At 37.0% G+C, this 22632-nt stretch overlaps 3 protein-coding genes across 4 annotated transcripts; 2 read left to right on the forward strand and 1 right to left on the reverse strand.

Moving 5' to 3' along the window:
- Positions 1–14078: 14078 nt before the first annotated feature.
- Positions 14079–14927, reverse strand: LOC124919562 (glycine-rich RNA-binding protein 4, mitochondrial-like). Of its 2 annotated transcripts, none has more exons than XM_047459824.1 (4): positions 14616–14927; positions 14474–14542; positions 14273–14379; positions 14079–14189 (listed from the first exon to the last, which is right to left on the reverse strand). In XM_047459824.1, exons 1-4 carry the CDS (start codon positions 14866–14868, stop codon positions 14094–14096), a joined length of 525 nt encoding a protein of 174 aa, XP_047315780.1. In that variant the 5' UTR covers positions 14869–14927; the 3' UTR covers positions 14079–14093. The 2 variants fall into 2 exon arrangements, with proteins under 2 accessions (XP_047315780.1, XP_047315781.1); XM_047459825.1 differs by having other exon boundaries at positions 14079–14199; positions 14616–14910.
- A 1336-nt stretch (positions 14928–16263) lies between these two features.
- Positions 16264–18598, forward strand: LOC124919561 (UPF0613 protein PB24D3.06c-like). Its single transcript, XM_047459823.1, has 9 exons — positions 16264–16617; positions 16884–16960; positions 17152–17257; positions 17337–17429; positions 17521–17586; positions 17677–17822; positions 17938–18046; positions 18128–18192; positions 18277–18598. Exons 1-9 carry the CDS (start codon positions 16393–16395, stop codon positions 18422–18424), a joined length of 1035 nt encoding a protein of 344 aa, XP_047315779.1. The 5' UTR covers positions 16264–16392; the 3' UTR covers positions 18425–18598.
- Positions 18599–19919: 1321 nt separating this feature from the next.
- Positions 19920–22310, forward strand: LOC124922457. Its single transcript, XM_047463184.1, has 2 exons — positions 19920–21521; positions 21616–22310. Exons 1-2 carry the CDS (start codon positions 20203–20205, stop codon positions 22100–22102), a joined length of 1806 nt encoding a protein of 601 aa, XP_047319140.1. The 5' UTR covers positions 19920–20202; the 3' UTR covers positions 22103–22310.
- Positions 22311–22632: the final 322 nt, after the last annotated feature.

Below are 22632 nucleotides of genomic sequence, written 5' to 3' on the forward strand. Positions count from 1 at the left end.
AGTCTATCTGTCCTCAATCCTGCAACCCCAGACCCAGCAGATTCAACCCCAGCTAAACCAACAATGTGACTTTCACTAGTAAGTGTCTCTGCCAAGTGGTTGCTGCTTAGAACATGCTGAAGCCCAACCCTGCTTTTATGTTTCCCACTACCAATATAATCAATTTGGTCCTCAACAGTAGCATATCTAGCTAAACTACAACCTTCAGACCGATGTGTAACACAAGTTTGATCATTTAATTCCTCCTCAATTCTAATGTTGTTCTGTTCACATTTATTGTTTGACACCTTGGGTACTTCTACAATATCATAGTCATGGTCATTTTTAAAAGGATTCCTCTTGTTACTTAGTGCAGAAACCAGTTCATGATCATTAGAATTTGGGTTGTTGCCAAGATCAGTCACTTCTGGACCTAAGGGTACGGACATCATACAATTGTTGTGTTGATTAAGATCCTGATCAGACAAGGTGCCATTCTGTAAAGTAACCCCATTGTCATCAGTTCGTTTGAGCCCAACACCATTCACATGGTCCACTTGACAAGAAGCCTGGTCAATACCTTGTGTCTTCCCAAATCCAACCCTTTTTTTCACCCAAACCTGCTTCAACTGTTTCTTCTTTTTAATTCTCAACCCTTTGGTTTCTTTGTTCACCTGCATCTCCTTAGCAACATGAACCAACTGATCTGCATTTTTAACTTTATTCTGAATTTTCTTGACCTTCAAATTTCCAAGACCCCCACCATTATTTCTGACCCAATCACGTTTGACAATCATTCTCTTTGTCTTAACCCAATTCAGCTTTTTCAGTCGATTCTGTCTAGAACCCATACCTCTAGCACCAAAGCTTACTAGCTTCCCAGATTCCAAGTACTTGTTCAGTTCTTCAACCATTTCAGCATTAGCACCAAAGTTAACAAGTTTTCCAGACTTTAAAATTCTAAAAGAACCTTCAACCTTTCCAGCATCAGCCAAATCAGCATCAGTCTGGTTACCAACCTTATCACCCAACTTTGATTTGTTTACCTGGGCTGTAGATTTAGGAGTGACAGAATTGCTCCTTTTATTCACTCCAGCTGTTGAGGAAGGAGCACAAAAACCAGGTCGGCTAATATTATTAATAGGACAGGTCTTGATGGAATGGGTGAAGGTGCTGCATCTACTACAACGGTTCGGTCTCCATTCATACTGCACCCCAATAGAGAACACATTTCCAAGCCTGTCATGTAACTCCAGCTTCATAGGAAAATAACTAGCTGGGTGAATTTCAACACTAACTCTAGCAACCGAGGCCCTCTCGTACCCTTCGATGGCTGGATCAAATAATAGAGGTTTCCCTAGCATACTAGCAATGTAGGCAAGCCCCGTGGGATTGCAAATATGAGGAGGAATATTTTTTAACTGCACCCATATCTGCTCACATTCTGGAGGTTTGCTGTTAGTATTGAGTGTTTCACTCCATTTATAGATCTTAAATCTGTAATTTCTAACAAAGGTATACTGCGCATTGATGATTCCTTGAAGTTCACTTCCATTTCGAAAGGTAAGAAAATAAAACCCATAATAATTGACTGTAACCTTTTCAAGCCCACAATCTTCCCATTGCTCCAGCAAGGAGTTTCTAACAATGTTAAAATGGACCTTTGTGTTGCCCATAAAATGACCCACCAGCACAGACTCCCAGGCTTTAACACAGGATTCCTCAATTTCTGGGGGGAGTCTGAATTTATGAGGTTGATCAAGAGTGATCACTGCCAGAGAGACAGTGTCAACATTAAATTTCCCTTTTTCAGGATCTGGCATAGCTGAATTATTCCATACATTGCCCTTCTGCCAAGATTTGTTTGGATTGCCTCTAACAGAATATGCCCTGGACTTAGGACACTTAGAGACTTCTCTAATAAAGCTAACTGACCAGTTAACAACAACATCATACTGATCTTTACTGAAACAATTCCAATCCTGTAAATAGTGTGAATTAAATTCAACACTAAGCAACTCACATCTGTCTTTGGACACTGATGTATATTTACCGTTTATATTCATGGATATTGGTGTATTTAGGGTTAAAGGTTTGGTTTTGATGTATATTATGCCGTTTCCTATGTATATCGAAGTATTTGGGTTTAGGGTTAGGTTTCGATGTATATTCTTCCATTTATATGGATGTATTTAGGTTTAGGGTTTGGTTTTGATGTATATTATGTTGTTTATAATGGATATTGATGTATTTAGGTTTAGGGTTAGGTTTCGATGTATATTTTGCCATTTATATTGATAGATATTATAGTATTTATGTTTAGGGTTAAGTTTCGATGTATATTCTACCATTTATATTCATGGATATTGTTGTATTTAGGGTTTAAGGTTTGGTTTTCCTATATATGCTAATTGATTGTTGATTTTCAATTACATGAATATTGTATGGTTAGCTATTGATGTATATTCTGTTGTTTATAATGATGGATATTGTAGTATTTAGATCAGGAGCTGCCGTTGTGGTTTTCTCAGTTCGTTCAACAAAATGGTATGTATTAAAATGGTTGTTAATAAAATTGTTTTCTCAGTTCGTTCAACTCTTTTTTTTTTATAATATGCAGGCAACAAACACTGTTATGACCTTATGTCCCAATCAATTATCACCTGAAAATAATGTATGTTCTATTCTCTCTACTATGTCCATATTAACTAGTTTTGTATGTAATAACCATTATATTATTGTTTTACACAGTTGTTGATAGTTGAATTTGCTCGCACTTTTGGTGCAAGGGTGTCTCCGAAGTGGAGAGAAGATGTAACCCATGTTATTGCTTACACTGATCCCAATGGTGCATGCGGGCGAACTCAAAAAGTATTGAAGGCAATTCTGAACGGGAAATGGGTCCTTAATATTGATTGTGAGTCTCTGTTAACACGATTATTTTCATACATATGTCTGTTAAATTAATTTAAAAATTGTTTTGTTTAGGGATAAAATCATCATTAAAAACCCAAAACTGTGTTGATGAGGAACCTTATGAGGTTAAACATGATAATCATGGAGCCCAAGGTGGTCCTAGAAAAGGCAGACTTCTGTTGTTGAATAATGTGAGTTTGGTCTTATTCCTCCTATCTCTACTTTTTCTTATTTTGCATGATAACTGAAATTATCTTCTTTGTTGGTTTTTCAGCGGTCGAAACTGTTCGACGGTTACATTTTTATATTTATAGGTAATTTCAACACACTTTACAAACAGGATCTCATTGAGTTAATAGTTGCTGGAGGTGGTAGTATTAAAGAATCGGATAATCCAGATTATCCATTTGCTGAGCCAAGGGATGCGAAAACAATAATAGTATATTTCGAGATAGACAACAGGTATCGACCAATTGAAAAGGATTTTGATGTTCTCCCCGACAATTGGCTTTTTGAGACAGCGGCTGCTATGTCACGCATATTGGATGAACATGTTGTTCCTCATACAAAGTTGCTTCAATATGTTGCTGCTTGTGATTTGCAGCATTTGCTTACTTAATTTGGAGTTGTTTAGACTTAACGTTCTTCTATTTATGATTTATTTATGATATTTATGGTTTATAACAATACTTAATTTGGATATTTATGATTTATGGTGGTTTATATTACTAAATATTCTTCTATTTATGGTTTATTACTTATGTTAACAATAGCATAACTTATCCTCATAACTCACGCGTATTGTGTATAATCAAACAACAAGGAACAAGGAACAATGTTGTTATTCGCCACATAACTCAAACAACAAGGAACAAGGTTGAAAGGTTGTTATTCACGCATATTCGCCACATAACTCAAACAACAAGGAACAATGTTGATATTCACGTGTTTCATCTAAAACGCGTGAATAAACTCACGCGATTTAGATGAAACGCGTGAATGCATTTCATCTAAAACGCGTGAATAAACTCATGCGATTTAGATGAAACGCGTGAATGCATTTCACGTTAAAACGCGTGAGTTTATTCACGTGTTTTAGATGAAACACGTGAATAACAATTCACGTCTTTCATCGTATATATTATTTTTGTGCCCTAATTTATAACAAAACCACAAATCCTTAATTTCCCCTTCTCTCTTCTCTCGCTTTCGCCACTCCGACTCGACCCTCCCCTGAAGAACTCGACCACGAGCAGCAGCAGCGGACGACTACGACGACACCACGTTACCCTGAAGAACTCGACCACGAGCAGCAGCAGCTTACCCACTACTCTTCGTTCTCAAAATGGGTATGTTTATTTAATATTGAGTTATTGTCTTATCGAGCAGCAGCAACTTTGTTTTAGTTCTTAGAAAGTCTTATTGAGTTATTGTCTTGGAATTTGCTGATCATTATGTTGTTTAAGTTCCACAGTTCTTATAGTTACAGGACCTTTTTGTTTAAGTTCCATAGTTCTTGAGTTATCTTGTTATTCTAGTATTAAGGTTTAGGGTTTGCATGCTGGCATAGTGTAGCTGATTTCACTCAATACTATCTTGTTATTCTAGTATTGAGGTTAGGGATGGCAACGGGTACCCTACCCGACGGGTAGTAAAGTACCCATCCCCGAACCCGATTTTCATTTCACTACCCGAGCCCGACCCCGAACCCGACGGGTATCTCTACTTCTATACCCATCCCCGATTCGTCGGGTACCCGATCCCCGACGGGTACCCTATTACCCGATTAAATTATTTATAAGATTATAAAGTTTGAAAAAAAATAAACACAACTTTAATAAATAATTTTAACATTAGTAATATCAAAATATTAAAAATAAAAATAAAACAATTACTTACCTACCTCATAATTTTTGTTAATCTTGAACAAGATAAACTAGAGTGGAATAAAAGTAGAATGAACATTAAAAAAAAACTAGAGATTGAATATGAATTATGAGAGAGAGTAATATTTTGTTATTAAAATAAAAATTGAAGTTATGTAGAGAAATATTGTTTTGGGAATATAAAATAATTAAAGTTGAGTGTAGTGTATTTATGACTATGGTTGGAGTGAAGTGTGGATAAGATCAAATTAAATGATGCATATTTATTATACATTTGCAATGATGAAGCATTTTTGAAAAGTCACACATTAAACTTTAATAAAAAAAAATCAATAATATTAATATAACCGGTTATCGGGTATCGGGTTTGGGTTTCGCACACTCCCCATCCCCGACCCCGTACCCGACCGGGTACCTTCTCCCTCTCCCCATGCCCGACCCCGACCCCGAACCCGATTTAAAATACCCGAACCCGACTATCGGGTACCCACGGGTATCGGGCATACGGGTACCCATTGCCATCTCTAATTGAGGTAGAGTTTACTGGTATGTTTCGTGGAGATACAATGTTCCAAGAATTAACCACAAGTTTGCTTCAATGGACCTATTGGATAGGGAGCTCTTATCCCATTAGATTCATTGAAGCAAACTTATGGTAAAAAGTTGCGGCATTGGATTTCCTGAAACTCTACGAGCAAACTCTCCTCGGTTATGGTAATGTTGTTGAACTTTTTTCAATTCTTGTGATGTTGTTGAAGTGTTTTCAATTCTTGTGATGTTGTTGAACTGTTTTCAATTGCAGCTCAAATACCTGTACTTCTTTACTTTGATGGAGAGTGGAAAACTACGGACGATCTTACTCATTTTTCTGCAAAGTCAAACAGCGGTATGATTGTTCCCCAAAATTCTACTTATGCCCAATTAGTTGATCAAATTTATTCTGCTACCGATGTTGACAAATCTAGATATGATTTATTACTTCAAGCCAAGTATAATGCTCCTGGCATGATTGCCAAATTTTCTTATATAACTGATATAAAAAAAGATGTGGATGTGGAGTTCTTTTTACATGAAGCAGTTTCAGTCCACAACCGCACTCCATTGTGTGTATCCTTAGTAGAGAAGTCACTACCAACTCAAGAAAGTGTAGCGGTTCCAGAAATTGATGACCCCGACGTCTTCCTGATGCAGCGTGAGGTTTTCTTTGAAAATGACATTGAAGATGAACATTTGCGTCTGAATGTGGGGGATGATGCTGATGATGATTGGGTTCCTATTACCCAACCTAGTAGTTCTGATTGGGTTCCTAGTACCAATCCAAATCCAAGCGGTTCTTGGGTTCCTAGTACACAACAAAACAATGTTGTTGTTCGTACTCAACCAAGCTGCAGTGAATGGGTTGCTAGTAACATACCAAGTAGTGAAAATCCTTTACATGAGGCAGTAAGTACCGAAATCGGATTGGAAGTCAGTTCTTTGTTTGAGAATAAAAAAGAACTTCAGCTGAGATTATATAAATATGCCATGACTAATCATTTTGAATTCAAAGTGTTGAAGTCAAAAAAAGAACTTTGGTTGTGAAATGTTTGGATAAGAATTGCAAGTGGAGACTGCGTGCTGTCAGAGTAAATTCCTCGGAAATGTTTGAGATTCGTAAATTCGTAAAAGATCATACCTGTTCAATTGTGACGAGGCAAGAGAATCAAAGGCCAGCACCAGCATGGGTGTTTGGGGAATGCATGAAGAGCAAGTACATGGACCATCACCATGACCACATGCCCAAGAAAATAATGGAAGACATACAGACTACTTATGGAATAAAGTTGTCTTATAATAAGGCTTGGCGGTCTAGAGAAAAGGCCCTAATGGCGGTGCGAGGAACTGTAGAAGATTCTTACGGTAAATTGCCATCATACTTGTACATGTTGGAGAAGAACAATCCGGGTACCATAACAGACATCCAGACGGATGAGCACGGTCATTTCAGGTATATGTTCATGTCCTTAGGCTGCTCAATTAGGGGTTTCAAAAACTGTTGTCGTCCAGTATTGTGCGTCGATGCCAGTTTTCTTAAGCACAAGGTTGGAGGTCAGCTATTGGTGGCGATAGCATTAGATGCGAATGAACAACTCTATCCTGTTGCATTCGGCGTTGTTGATTCTGAAAATAACAACTCCTGGACTTATTTCATGCAAAAACTTAGAGATGCAATTGGATTGGTTGATGATCTCGTGTTTGTATCTGATAGACACCCAAGCATCGCCAATGCCTTGTGTGCTGTTTTTCCAAAAGCTGACCACGGTGCGTGCACATATCACATCAAGATGAATATTATGGCCAAATTCAAAACCGATCACTGCCACGCCGAGTTTGGTTTGGCTTCTCAAGCATACACAATCTTGAAGTTTAATCAGCATTTTGACAAGATCAATGCTAAGGACCCTCGTATTGCTATGTATTTGGCAGATATTGGGTTTGAGAGATGGAGTCGTGCATTTTTTCCGGGTAAACGATACAATCAAATGACAAGCAATTACGCTGAGAGCTTCAATAGTCAAAGTAGGGAAGCTAGAAAGTATCCCATATCAATCTTAGCTGATTATTTAAGATTCACATTACAAGATTGGTTTAACAGTCGAAGAGAAAAAGCTTCCAATCACAATGAACGTTTATCTTTTTATTATGAAAAGTTCTTACGTGATCAAGCTGAGAAGGCCAGATTATATAACGTTCATCCACTTAACCGTTTCGAGTTTTATGTCCATGACGGTGAATCTGATTATAAAGTTGACTTGAGAGTAATGAGTTGTAGTTGTAGGGTATTTGATGTATCTAGTCTTCCTTGCACTCATGCCCTGGCTGCTTCCCGTACCCATAGATTGGATGTCTATGAGTTCTGCTCAAGGTTTACTTTAGATTATTTACTATTGAATTTATCTAACTAACTTTATTTCTCACATGTTCAATTGTTATGTTTCAGGTATTACTCAAGTGAAATGTGGGTCAATGCTTATGCGGAAACAATATATCCAGTTTGTCATGAAGAGTATTGGGATATTCCAGAACATATCAAGCAACGAGTGTGCCTTAAACCACCTGTTAAGGTTAAGAAAGGGCGACCTCAAACAAAGCGTAGGTCATCCCAAGGTGAAATTCGTAAGGTGCCGAGAAGATGTAGCTCATGTGGTGGTCAGGGTCACAACAGGGCAACATGCAAATCAGTAATGCCTGCACCCTCTACTGCAAGAGCTGCAAGAGCATCATCATCTCAGCCGCCATCATCTCAGCCACAAACATGAATATTGTCTGTGCAATTTTGAATATTGTATACTGATTATTGTTGTTGGTTTTTGAATATTGTATGCTGATTGATTGTTGTTGGTTTTCGAATATTGTATGCTGATTAAAAGTTGTATACAGATATTTCCATACAGGTTGGCCATACAGTGAGTGACTCACGCATATATATTGCACAATGCTAATTCACGTGTATTGTAATATAATTCACGTGTATTGTAATATTACAATACGCGTGAGTCATATTGTAATACACGTGAGTTATGAATCACGCGTATTACAATACACGTGAATTATATTACAACCACGTGAATTATATTGGGATATTCCAGAACATAATACACATAATACACGTGTTTATATAATTCACGTGAATTATATTACAATACACGTGAATTTTATGATACCTATTACAACCACGTGAATTATATAAACACGTGAATTTTATGATACCTATTACCACGTGAATTATATTACAATACACGTGAAATAATTCAGTGTTTACAAAACAATATACAACAATAATTCAGTGTTTACAAAACATGTTACAACAATAATTCAGTGTTTACAAAACAATATACAACAATAATTCAGTGTTTACAACTTCATGGCTCTAAAATCTGGTGGTACAACCTGACTGCCCACTTTTCTCTATATACTTGCATATTCTTTGATATGCAATTTTCTAGACCAAGTTTAGCAGTCAGGTACTCTAAATACATTAATACAAAAACGCCACAGTCCCCACTCCATTCTGCTTTTGGTACTTCAGGGTGTGGGATTCTCTGAAATCTAAAAGTTTCATTTATCATGTTAGGATACCTGGCCATTTCAACTTCAGACATTGCTTTATGAAGGAAGGGCAGCAACATCTCACAAATGGCTTTCATGTATTTTCCGAATTCTTCATCTTTGAAAATTGTCTGATCGCAATCATAAACATCAATTCTCCATTCTTGCAATCGAATAACACACAGTACCCAGTGTACGTTGTTGAGGTTGAGGGGGAAGTAAATAACATCAACACTGCTCCAACCGGGCATATGTTTATCTTCTCTACCCAGTAGTAGTGGTAAATGACTTGATCGAAAGTATGGCCTTGTGGTTTTTCTGGATCAACCGAGTCAGCAACAAAATCGTCATAGTATAAAGTAATCAAAGGGCCACACTGGCAATCTAAGATGGTGAAATCCGCCGGGTACGACTTAGGGTAGGCGAATGCTCTTGCTCTTAGCAGACAAATTGCTGCATTCATCTCCACATCAGTTAGCCACTTATTTAACCTCAGAATTGTAGTGAAGAACTTAAGGTCTCCAGCACCATCAGGGAGTTGAACCTCTTTAAATGTAGCCCCTTTCGCAAATTCTTTCTTGAACTCTTTCCTCAGTTGCTCATTACAAGTCGACATAGGATCGACAACAATCGTCTTCTTTCTTGGCCGAGGGACGATGTAGGGACTAAGTACAGCTTTCGACGCCGTCCTCTTTCTCTTAAATAGGATGTGGGATGCATCTTCCAGTACCACCACATCCTCATCTATCCGCTTGTCCTCCTTCTTCTCTTCCTTCTTCTGCACAACGAAATGATCGTCCACATTCTTCTGCACCACCCTCCTACCCCTCTGCACCCCCTTCCTACCCCTCTGCACCCCCTTCCTACCCCTCTGCACAACGAAATCATCGTCCACCTACAAAGAAATCATTGAATTAGGCAACAAAAGTCTTCAATTAGTCCAAATGCAAGAATTGCATACCTCATCTTCATTATCCTCCACCTTCCTACTCCTCTGCACCCCCTTCCTACCCCTCTGCACCCCCTTCCTACCCCTCTGCACAACGAAATCATCGTCCACCTACAAAGAAATCATTGAATTAGGCAACAAAAGCCCTTCAATTAGTCCAAATTCAAGAATTGTATACCTCATCTTCATTATCCTCCACCTTCTCTTCCACCTTCTCTTCAACCTTCTCTTCAACCTCCTTTTCCACCTCCTCTTCCACCTTCTCTTCCACCTTCTCTTCAACCTTCTCTTCAACCTCCTCTTCCACCTCCTCTTCCACCTTCTCTTCAACATTCTCTTCAACCTCCTCTTCCACCTCCTCTTCCACCTTCTCTTCCACCTTCTCTTCAACATCATCTTCATTATCTTCCACCTGCTTCTCCACCTGCTCCTCCACCTGCTCCTCCACCTGCTCCTCCACCTGCTCCTCCACCTGCTCCTCCAAATTCCCAACATTCTCCATTTCCTACAAAAACCAGAAAAGCCCTTCAATTAGTCCAAATGCAAGAAATAGGCAAAGTGCGCGAATTGCACCAAATGCAAGAAATGCATACCTCGATATTCAATTCCCCATCTTGAACTGTCTTCTCCATCTCCAACAACGGCCCATCCTACAAAAACCAGAAAAGCACTTCAATTAGTCCAAATGCAAGTAATAGGCAAAGTGCGCGAATTGCACCAAATGCAAGAAATGCATACCTCGATATTCAATTCCCCATCTTGAACTGTCTTCTCCATCTCCAACAACGGCCCATCCTACAAAAACCAGAAAAGCACTTCAATTAGTCCAAATGCAAGTAATAGGCAAAGTGCGCGAATTGCACCAAATGCAAGAAATGCATACCTCAGTATTGTTTTTCCCATCTTGAACTGTCTTCTCCATTTCCAACAAAAGCCCATCCTACAAAAACCAGAAAAGCCCTTCAATTAGTCCAAATGCAAGAAATAGGCAAAGTGCGCGAATTGCACCAAATGCAAGAAATGCATACCTCAGTATTGTTTTCACCATCTTCAACTGTCTTCTCCCCCAAATTCCCAACATTCTCCATCTCCAACAACGGCCCATCCTACAAAAACCAGAAAAGCCCTTCAATTAGTCCAAACGCAAGAAATAGGCAAAGTGCGCGAATTGCACCAAATGCAAGAAATGCATACCTCAGTATTGTTTTCACCATCTTCAACTGACTTCTCTTCATTTTCATTGTCCTCCCCAACAGTGTTTTTCTTCAAGAGCCCAACAATGTCTTTCTCCTGTCCATCCTACAATAAACAGAAAAGCCCTTCAATTAGTCCAAATGCAAGAATTAGGAAAAGTGCGCGAATTGCACCAAATGCAAGAAATGCATACCTCAGTATTTTTAACACCATCTTCAACTGTCTTCTCTTCATTTTCATTGTCCTCCCCAACATTGTTTTTCTCCACAATCCCAACATTGTCTTCCTCCTGTCCATCCTACAAAAACCAGAAAAGCATTCAATTAGTCCAAATGCAAGAAATGCACCAATTATCCAAATGCAAGGAAATGCAAGAAATACATACCTCAACTTCATTCTCCACCACAAGCCCAACATTGTCTTTCTCCAGAATCAGCACATCATTGTCTTCCTCCTGTCCATCCTACAATAAACAGAAAAGCCTTCAATTAGTCGAAATGCAAGAAATGCACCAATTATCTAAATTCAAGGAAATGCAAGAAATACATACCTCAACTTCATTCTCCTCCACAAGCACAGCATTGTTTTTCTCCAAAATCAGCACATCATTGTCCTCAGTGTTCACCTCAAAATCCCCCTCGTCCTTTTCTTCATCATTCTCCTTCTTTTTCCCCCCTTGCTGTAGTTGCTTTAACATCCGTTTAATGAGAATTATGTCATCTCTCATTTCGGTTTTAATGAGACTTATTTCATTTCTCATTTCAGTTTTGAAGAGAGTTATTTCGTTTCTCATTACAGTTTTGAATTCATTTAGCTACTTCGAAAGTTCATCCAATCTACATCTATCGTGGGGAGTTGTTGCTGTTGGAGTTGGGGGAGAGGATTCTTCGTCTTCGTCTTCATCTTTTCTACTCGTGGCGCTTTCGACAGGATAAGAGCTGCTGGTGCTGGTGCTGGTGCTGGTGCTGGGGGTAGGGTTGCGGGTTCTTCTTCTTGTGGAAGGTTTGACTTTGGCTGGAGTAATTTGTCTTTTCTTCCTCATGACAGTTTTTTTATGAGGAACTCCATCGTCAATATCTCCAAATTTCCTCTTTCTACAGTCAAGATCAAAAAAGACATCATAAACATTACCTCCCATATCTTCAAAGTCATCCCCAGCATATAAGACCTTCTCTTCTTCAGAGAATTCCATTTTCTTAACAATCGTGCCTTGCAGGGCAGTGTGAAGATCAGAGGAAGTGCTCTTCCTCTTTGATTTGTACTGTATTATCCTTGGGCAGACAGGCTCTTCCGTTTGAAGCGTCGTTTAATTGCAAGATTGGGGACAAACGTTTGGATCACCTCATAAGTCCACACTTGTAAGGCTAGTGCGAACCCATATACTGTATAAGAAACATCGACATCTTTGTCTTTGTCTTTGTCCTTCTTCTGCAGATATAGAGTCCTGTAGCGATCAAGGTCTTTGGTCAAACCCTTCATGGTTGCTCTAAAGGCCACCTTTCCCCATGGAAAATTGAGGAAGGTGTCGATGTCATCGACCATGCTGAAGAGTTTCATATTTATTATCCTCCTCGGGTCAAGGGCAAAGAGATAATGGGAAACAAGGTATACCAGCCCCAATTTCCATGCATCTTCCCTATCAGAGCAGGACAGAAATTTTGAATGAAGGTCTCCTATTCCAATAAGTGGAATACGTTTAAAATATTTAAGAACCAAAGTTGGAGATTCTTTAACCTGGTTGAAAATTGTTTGCTCCGCAGGGAATCTCCCAAAATTGAGACCTGTAACCAATGCAAACTCCCTCATCCCGAAGCACAGCTCTTCTCCATTCACAAGGAACTTCATCTCCATAGAATTTGAGCTGGACTTCCTGAGGAGCATGTGGTGTATAATCATTCCTGAGAAACACAGTAACGGGTGCCCTTTGAATAAGAATCTGAATTGGGTTTCCTCTACCCTTTCAGTTAGATTCATCTTGGCAAACTTGGCAGCAATATTTCCCATATTGGTTTTCCAGGATACCCTCCCAGCAAACTCGGGTATTATAGTGGACTCCATCTACAAAACAAGGAAGAAGATGGGAATAAGCAAATCGAATTAACCATTGAGAAATGCTTGCAAATTTCTTAATAGATTAAGGTGCAGTAAAGGTGCAGTAATACATTAAGGTGCAGTAATGGACAGTTCTAAAGACATTAAGCATATGATGTGTCATTTCTTAGATCAACAACTCATCCTGTCTCATTGGCATTCTATTAAACGTAAAGCAGTAAAGCAGAATAAGAACAGACGAAAATTAAGCAGTAAAGCAACAAAACAGATAAACCCTAAGCCTACACAGTCAAAGAAAACACAGAAATACCATTTCTTCACAAGAACATAACAAACACGGAAATGCCATTTCTTAAACGAGAAATGAATGAATAAGCGTGAAATGCATGCATGTAGAATAAGAACATTGATACAATACTCGTCATATACACACTAAAAGCATTTACACACATAAACGAAACCAGAACCAAACCCTAAACCCTAAATACATCAATATAAATCAATATAGACGGCATAATACACTTCTAAACCCTAACCCTAACACTGAAAGCCCTAAACTCACCGGAATATGTCGAATAGACGGCGGAAAAAGACGATGATGTCGAATAGAGTGGAAAGTCGATGATGTTGGACGATGAATCGCGGTGATGAACTCACGCGATTTAGATTAAATCGCGTGATTGGTAATTCGCGTCTATGAGCGTAAAAACTGGCGCCGAAGGGGTATTTCAGACATTTCGCAGGGCAAAAGGGCCCTTTTTGCCAACTTTAGTAGGCGGGGGCCCTTTTTGGAATTTCCCCTATTATGGGGGCCATTTCATCAAATTTCCCGTGAAAGGACAATGTACCCAATTCCACCATAACCAAATTATATCACAAAATAACAAAATAATATGGACATAGATTTCCCATTGCTAACAAAGTACATTAATATATAGGTTAAATTATTTAATTTATGAATAAAAATATTAAAATATTTTAAATATAAAAGACAAGATAAAAAAACTGTCAGCTTAATTTATGAAAACTCAAGAAATGAAGCAAAATTCAGAACTTGTAGGGTGTTCCATCTTTACGTATCTTGCAGGAACCAGGTTTAGCCATCTCCACCAGAATGAATCTCCCTTCAAAAAACTGATACATTATTATTATTATTATTATTATTATTAACAAACATCCATCCATCCATCCTTAAACTAAACAATACCTTCCCGTTCATCTCCACGACCGCATTCTCAGCACACTCTCCATTCACAAACCAAACATAAGCAAACCCTGCACTTCCTTTGCTTTTCTCGTATCTTATCATTTTCACTGCAAATTCAACAACACATGGATTCATTCATTCATTGATTTCATTGCATCCAACCCAAATCAGACTCTTCTTCAGAGTTCAGATGCAAAATACCTCGACTGACTTCCCCAAACTTCGAAAACGCACTTCTTAATGTTCCTTCGGATGTTGATTGCGGCAATCCTACAAACGATTTGAGACAGAGGCAGAGGCAATCAGAATAAGCTAATAATCGGATCTCTTAAGAAACGTGTACCTTTTACGAATATTGCAGTGGATGAAAAGCTGTTGGTCTCCTCCATTGATGAGGAAACGGAGTTCATCGTGTTACAGTATAATCTCCTCTGGGATTGAGCGGGAAAGAGGTTGCTGGCTCGTCGCAAGGATATTGTGCATCTTTGAGGAGGAATTAAAGACGTCGGGATTTGACTGAACAATCGTGGAATAGTGCCAAAGTTCCGGCGAACATCAACGGTGGTGAAGCTTGGCTCCGACCAGAACAGAGACATTTTACAGAAACCCTAGTTTCTCTAGAACAGGGAAGGGCAAACCCGTTTAATCCGCTCAAGTGAGCAAAATGTAATTACCAGTATACCCCTCTACCCTTTTAAGGGATATGAGATTGGAATTTTGTTTAGACTATTGGAATGAAAAATTTGATGAAATAATTCTAATAATTGACTTAATTGGGAAAATGATATGCTCTTCTAATAAAAATTGCATAAATGACCACAGTAGATTTTTCGGACGAAAATACTCTTATCGTGTCATGTGAAACGACGAAAATTTTTCGGACGAAAATACTCTTATCGTGTCATGTGAAACGACGAAATCATAATTCGTCGAGTGTGTCGTTGCGTGAAGAGCGTGCCGTCGTGATATGCGACCATCATCGTGAGACTCCAACAAATTAGGGTTCCTTATTCGTCGAGCGTGCCGTTGCGAGACGCGACTGCCATCGTGAGACTCCAACGATTTAGGGTTCCGTATTCGTCGAGTGTGTGAGTGTGTCGTCGCGAGACGCGACCGCTATCGTGAGACTCCAATGGAATGAATTAGAGTTGGAGTAAGTTATCATTTTCGCAAGTTTTATTATACTCGTTTAATTAAATTTTCATTGAAATTTATTAAAAATTCAACTTTTTTTTAAATTATATTATTTTGTCATATAAGTAAAAATTTAAATGTAAAACTCACTCAAACACATTTTAAAATTATTAATCAAGGATGGATTAAAGAACGTGCTTAATTAGTTAATTATAATATGGTTTTATTTATAAGATATATGTTCTTATCTCGTTGTTGACCTTTTTTGTTTATAGTTAATTTATTATTAAGATTTTTTTTACTTTTAAATATTCTATTTACTTATTTATTCTTAAATTTGTTCAAAAACACTTTAAATTAAAGATGAACATAACTTTAAGGATTAAACTAACTTATTCAAATTAGAAAAAAATAAATAAATAAATTTTTGCAGCTTTTGGTTCCATGGTTTAATTGAATTGAGTTTGTTGTTTTGTTAAGCTCCTTCTTAAATTTAACAGTAATTGTGTTTTTTTAATTTCAAATTACCTTTTTTAATGATCATACTTAATTAATTATTATATTATTAGTATTTTCAAAGTTTTTCATACTAATAAATAAATAGCTTTGATTTGTCCATCCCTAAATTTGACCTAACTTATTTTAATCCTCTAATGCTATACTTGTTTAGCTTAAATTAAAAATTCAATCTCATTTATTTTTAGAATTGAATTTTTACAAGTTAAAAGTAATTAAATAAAAATATTATTATTATGGTAAGAAATTGCATTTTACAAAATTCTATCCAAATTAAATTATAAAAAATGATTATTGTCAAAATCAAACAGTTAACAATTTGTAAACCATTAATGTCTTAAAATTGAAATCTTGAAGAACTTAGAAGATTCACCATTCAAGCGCTTACATTTTTCGATTCCAGCTTCATAGTCTGTTCTTATGGATCTTGTTTGAATCAAGATAGACGAAGTAGAAGAAACCCTTAAAGTATGGATCTCTCCTCCGTCGTAACGTCGTCGGCTTCTTCATCCTCCCCTGTTCCGGCAAGTTCGACTACTTCATGGTTCTCCGGCATCGTTCGAGGCCGCGGGGACAAGTCAACAGTCGTTAAATTATCTGCAAACGCAAACGCTGCTAGCGACGGCGTTGGACCAGTCAATCGGAAGAAACAGTTTCGTGGAGTGATGTTCAAGTATGGCCCTAAACCAATCCAGGTCTGAAAATATCATATTTGTTTCGTTTTTGTTCATCTTGTATCAAATTGGATTAAGGGTTATGAAAATCTTAGGGCTATTCTGATTAGTAATTAGAGCTTGATTGGATCGAAAGAGGAAATTTGGCAGATTTGACTTTGTTTTGTAACTTGCCTAACAGCTAGGGTTTCATAATTGGGTAGAATGAATAATACTATCACCTGATTCTTCAGCTGTGAATCTAACCAATCCTCCATCAAGATTATATGGTTTTGCTTTCTCTGCAGATCGCGTTTAAAACGGGAGATTACAAACAGCAGGTCATCTTTATTGGGGGTCTAACAGATGGGTTCTTGGCTACAGAGTATGTGGAAATGAAAATTGATTAAATGTCTTCTTGGTTGTTAACATGAATTGAATAAACTTCGATAACTGAACTAAGGGAACAATTTCCTAATTGAATTTAATGTAAACAATTACATTTGTATGTGGTAATTTGTTGTTTACTCTATTGTAATGGCATGATCTATTAAAATTATTTAATTTTATTGGCAGTTACTTAGAACCTTTAGCTATTGCTTTGGATAAAGAGAAATGGTCACTGGTGCAGTTTCTGATGACATCTTCTTATAGTGGATATGGCACTTCTAGCTTGAAACAAGTAAGTTTTGTAGTTTTCTGCAAAAAAAAAAAAACATTTTTGTCAATGCGCTAAATACCATCTTGAATGCATAGTACAGGACGCAATGGAACTAGATCAATTAATCAGTTATTTGATAAACAAGGAAGAATCTGAAGGTGTTGTGCTTCTTGGGCATAGCACCGGCTGTCAGGTGTGACTAGTTTCATTTTGAATTGTATTGTTTTGCTTGAAACTACTATCTATTGTTACATTCTGGTTTAATATCTAACTCTACATTCAAGGATATCGTTTATTACTTGCGCACAAATGCAGCTTGCTCCAGAGCTGTCCGAGCAGCTATCTTGCAGGTCATATATCTTTAATAGTCATAGATTTCATATCTAAATTAGCAGCTGCACTAATATAATGTGAATTGGAATAATAATAATAATGAATAGGCTCCAGTTAGTGATCGTGAATATAGAGCTACACTTCCTGAAACAGCTTCTATGATTGATCTAGCTTCAAAAATGATAAGTGAAGACAGAGGTTTGGAATTCATGCCTAGAGAAGCAGATCCAGTGGCTCCATTAACTGCAGATAGGTCAGAGCTATACTTTTACTTGACAAATATTTCTATAAGCAGAGGAGGGTAGATTATTTGTTCATTATTGATGATTTTGATGATGGAAACAAATAAATGGGGCATGTTGTTGCAGATATCACTCTTTATGTGCGTATAATGGGGATGACGACATGTTTAGTTCCGATCTTAGTGATGATCAACTGAGAATGAGGCTTGGGCACATGTCCAATACACCCTGCCAGGTTTGTAGTTTTGTTTAAGGTCTACTTTTTCCATGAATGGTGATTTTAATGACAGGAAGAAATTAATGGTAATCTTCACAGGTCATCTTTTCCATGGCTGATGAGTATATACCTGAGTATGTCGACAAGAAGGCATTAGTCGACAGGCAAGTGTGTGTGTGTTTGTGAGAAAGATCTGAATATGTTTGGTTGCTAAGATGATTTAATATAATGATCGGGTCTTGCTGCAGATTGTGCAGAGCATTGGGAGGGGCGGAAAAAGTGGAGATTGAACATGGAAACCATTCATTGTCTAATAGAGTCCAAGAGGCTGTTCAAGCTACAATAGATTTTGTTAAAAGAGAAGGTCCTAAAGGGTGGGATGACCCGTGGAGCTAGTTAATCGATCTTAAGTTTGTTGTACCATCTCGAATTCATATTCTTTTGATGCGTTTATTTACTTTTAAAGACATGAATTCTTTAATTTCCTGCAATTGTTTTAAATGGTTTGTAGTTTTGAATTGGTGTCTTTCTTGATATTGGATTTTTATATATAGGAGTTTTTTGTCTGTACAGACCATCTTCATGATTCGATGGATTGAATCACTGAAAAAACATCAAATTGGCTGAAATTCAATATCATTTAGTATAAGGGTGTGGTTGATTATAATCAGTATTAAGAATCACTAGCGAGTTTTTCGTACATTTATACAGTTAAAAACAAAATAACAATTTTATCCTTACTTATTATCGATTCATTTCGTTAATAAATTATATAAACAAATTTAAAATATTATTAGTTTAATTATTTAAATTATGTTATTAGAAATGTTAAGTTGATTTTAAAATGTTAAACTTATATGGTGAGGTTATATTAGTATAGTTTGTTAAAATGTTAAACTTATATGGTGAGGTTACCCATAACTCTCAACCCGATAATCTGAACACTCTGAACACTTTAAAATTTAATTATTATTATTATATATATATATATTTGAGAATTTGAATCATGTGTTTATGGAGATATATGAATAACTTGAAGTAGAATATTATTTTTGGACATTATTGGGTTACAAATAACTAACGTAGATGTGAATACTCAAACCGAAATAAATCTTATTGATGTTGTATTAATAATTAATTAAGAGCTAAGTCTTTCCTTAATTGATATTGCATATTTTAAAATAGGTATTTTTAGTAAAAATAACTCAAAATTATATCAATAAAGAAATCACAATTTTGAGAAACAAATAATTGAACCAGCTTAAGAAAGAAGAAATAGTGAAGAGTATGGACATATTTAGAAACCTCTTATTTATGTATAAAATTATCCCCAAAGTACAAGTGATCCCAAATTGTAAATATTAGAAAATCAGATGTTACAAGTCTTTAATCTCAGTCACAAATAGAAATTTGTATTTCTTTAGATGGTAAAAACATATATTTGAGTGAAATCATTAGGCAAAAATTAATCTAATAGAACATGTTTTGAATTAAATGAGATCACATTCCAAATTTTACATACCAAATAAAGTAATATATATTCCACTTATTAATATCAAATGGTCAAAATATTCCTATAGGCTAAGCTAAAACAATGCACATTTTGTCCAAATGATTATTAAAATAAATAAATAAGAAATTAAAAAGCACTATCAACCCATAATCCCATCATGTGTAAACAAGAATTTGAGCTGGCACAAGACTCTAAACCATGAATTGACCTGTGTAATGACATAAATACCCTCACCACCCAATGCCCGTGAACCACTGCCATTCATTTATTACCGCAAAATCTAAACGGTCTCCCTTCCCCTTTTCATAAATTCATCATATAAATTCCAAGCGTTTATCAAGGGTATTATTGGAAACACATTTTATTGTCGTTACTCTTCTTCTTTATTGTTTTTTTTTTCTCTCTCTCTATCTCTTGAAATCTCCAGGAACTCCATTGCATGTATTAATCTTTATACAAAACCCTCAATCTATCTATCAATATCTCCTGTGATAGAAAAGAGGGTTTCAAGAAAGATTTAATTTTGTTTTCAAAAAAATCTTAAATTTGGAGAAGAAAGAGAGAAAAGAGATTTTCCAGGAATGTGCTTTTATGTCGGCAGATTTTTTGGGGCAACAGTAATTCTCTAGTTTGGTCTTTTGAAGATCTTGTTGTGTCGTGTATGTTTGGCACTTCTCTATTTCAGATGCCGGAGAAACCTGTAAACCACTTGTTGCCGTATTCATGGGTTTCCAGATCCTACTCTATGATTCTTTTTCTGTTTAAGATCCTCACATTCTCTGCATTTTGTGGAATTTTCTTCTTTTGGGGATTTGATGGATTGGGTTTCAATAATCTTCATAAAGATTTTCTTCAACTCACACCCAATTCGTCCTTCGATGATGATAATCAGACAACAACAGAAGTAGTTTTCAAGCACGAGATTGAGATTGAATCTGTTCTTCCTGTTTTATCATCATCTCAAGATAATCTGAACGTTTCAGATGGATATCATGAAACCCTAATAATCAATGATTCTTCTTTACCTATTCTTGATTGGGTTTCAGCTGAGCTTGAAACCAATTACTCTTCCTTTATTCTCAATAGATGGTTACAACCAGGTGGTGTTCCTTGTAGAGATGCTCGATCCGTACAGATTTCGATTCCTGGATTAGATGTTGTCGACAGAGTATTCCAACTGTCGACTGATGAAACCCATGAATATTTTTTTCAAACTTTGGATGATAACGGTGTTCCTGTCTGTTTGGGCGGCGATTATTTCGAAATAGATCTCTCCGGCGAATCATGGAAATCACGGCCGCCGTTTAAAGACTACGGCAACGGAACATACTCTTTTTCTCTACAAGTTCATAATGAGTTTCCCGGTGATTATAATCTCACTATCATCTTACTTTACCGACACTTCGAAGGCCTTAGATTTGCTCCCCATAGATTCATTTTTGATAGAAAATTACGCACAATACCTATCAAATTTAACAAATCTCCGGTTGAGTTACCCAAGATTGAAACCTGCACCGGCAATGATTTCAGTCGGGATGTTTGGTCGGGTCGATGGACAAGGCTGGCTAAAAATGATAAGTGTCAGGTAGACTCTGCCGGTCGGTATCGGTGTCTAGACAAAGATTTACCTTGCCGGAATCAATGGTGCTCCGGCGCTCTTGATAAACTGGAAAGTAACGGATGGACATATTCTACACATTGTTCTTTCCGTATCTTCTCCGGCGAATCCGCCTGGGAATGTCTTTCCGGACGATGGTTGTTCTTCTGGGGAGATTCTAATCACTGTGATACACTAAGAAACATGCTGAATTTCATCCTCGACGTCAACGAAATCAAGAATGTCAGTCGAAAATTCGATATGAACATCGTAAATCCCAAGAATCATTCACAATCGGTCAGAATAACCAACATATTCAACGGCCATCATGACTACTGGAACAACTATCTCGGTCTTGAATCCCTAAAGAATGAACAATACCGGTATGGAAATAGAAATAAAGAATTCATTTTTCGAATTTGATTGTTGTTGGGTATATAATAATAATAATAATAATAATAATCAATCCATTTGCAGAAACCAATTGAAAGAGTATTTCTCCGGCAAGACAGTCCCAGACATTTTAGTGATAAACTCCGGTCTCCACGACGGCGTCTACTGGAAAAATCTCCGGTGGTTCATCGGCGGGGCTGGATACGCGGCAGAGTTTTGGGCAGGGGTGATTGATTCAATTCGGCAAAGGGGATTAAACCCACCCAAAATCATCTACCGGAGCACGGTGGCGACCGGCGGGTATGCCCGCGGTCTGCAATACAATCCGGCGAAGATGGAGGCGTTTAACGGCGTATTTCTGGCGGAGTTGAGGCGGATGAAGGTGGTGGATATGGTGGTGGATCACTTTGATATGACTTATCCTTGGCATTATGATAACCGTTGTAACGACGGCGTACATTACGGCCGAGCTCCGGCGAACATGCGGTGGCGGGATGGGATAATTGGACATCAGTATTTTGTCGACCTAATGTTGTGTCACGTGCTATTGAATGTAATGTGCGCACATTAGTTGGGCGGTGGTGCTAGTGTGCGCCGGTGAGTGATTGAATTGGACAGACAATTTTTGTTGGGTTGGCACAGCTGGATGGATTGAAAAAGACATTTTATTTAAAATTATTTCATGGTCGAGAGAGAATGTGAGATATATTATTCAATTATTTGTATGTTAATACAATGGTTGTGTCTTCTGTGAATATAATGGTAAAGAATATATTACAGATATATTTATTTTTAAATGTGGTTTTGTTACTTATATGTTATTAAATTTTTTTTACAAATACTTATTTGTTATAAAAAAATATTTATGCAAAAGTCTTTTTTTTTTTAAAAAAAAATCATTTATTTCAATCTCATTTTTCATACTAAATGAAAATAATTTTATTTTTTAAAATTTTGAAAAATAAATTTTCTGATTATCTTGATAAAATAATTAAAGATAAGGATATGTATGAATAGACTTGTCATGAATTATTTTAAATAATTCCAATAAGTCTTATCTAGAATTTTAAGATATTATTATTCTTTCATTAACAAAATATT

Source organism: Impatiens glandulifera, chromosome 1, assembly GCF_907164915.1.
Source record: "Impatiens glandulifera chromosome 1, dImpGla2.1, whole genome shotgun sequence".
Classification (NCBI taxonomy): Eukaryota; Viridiplantae; Streptophyta; class Magnoliopsida; order Ericales; family Balsaminaceae; genus Impatiens; species Impatiens glandulifera.

Bases quoted from the DNA above. Each gene is read 5' to 3' on its own strand.
- LOC124919562 (XM_047459824.1), bottom strand. From the start codon at position 14,868: ATGTCTCTGTTCTGGTCGGAGCCAAGCTTCACCACCGTTGATGTTCGC. The intron at 14,543-14,615 runs GTACACGTTTCT...AATCGTTTGTAG, and splicing joins CACTGCAATATTCGTAAAAG to GATTGCCGCAATCAACATCC. The intron at 14,380-14,473 runs GTATTTTGCATC...TTGAATTTGCAG, and splicing joins GTTTGGGGAAGTCAGTCGAG to TGAAAATGATAAGATACGAG.
- LOC124919561 (XM_047459823.1), top strand. From the start codon at position 16,393: ATGGATCTCTCCTCCGTCGTAACGTCGTCGGCTTCTTCATCCTCCCCT. The intron at 17,430-17,520 runs GTGTGACTAGTT...TCTACATTCAAG, and splicing joins GGCATAGCACCGGCTGTCAG to GATATCGTTTATTACTTGCG. The intron at 17,823-17,937 runs GTCAGAGCTATA...ATGTTGTTGCAG, and splicing joins GCTCCATTAACTGCAGATAG to ATATCACTCTTTATGTGCGT.
- LOC124922457 (XM_047463184.1), top strand. From the start codon at position 20,203: ATGTTTGGCACTTCTCTATTTCAGATGCCGGAGAAACCTGTAAACCAC. The intron at 21,522-21,615 runs GTATGGAAATAG...ATCCATTTGCAG, and splicing joins CTAAAGAATGAACAATACCG to AAACCAATTGAAAGAGTATT.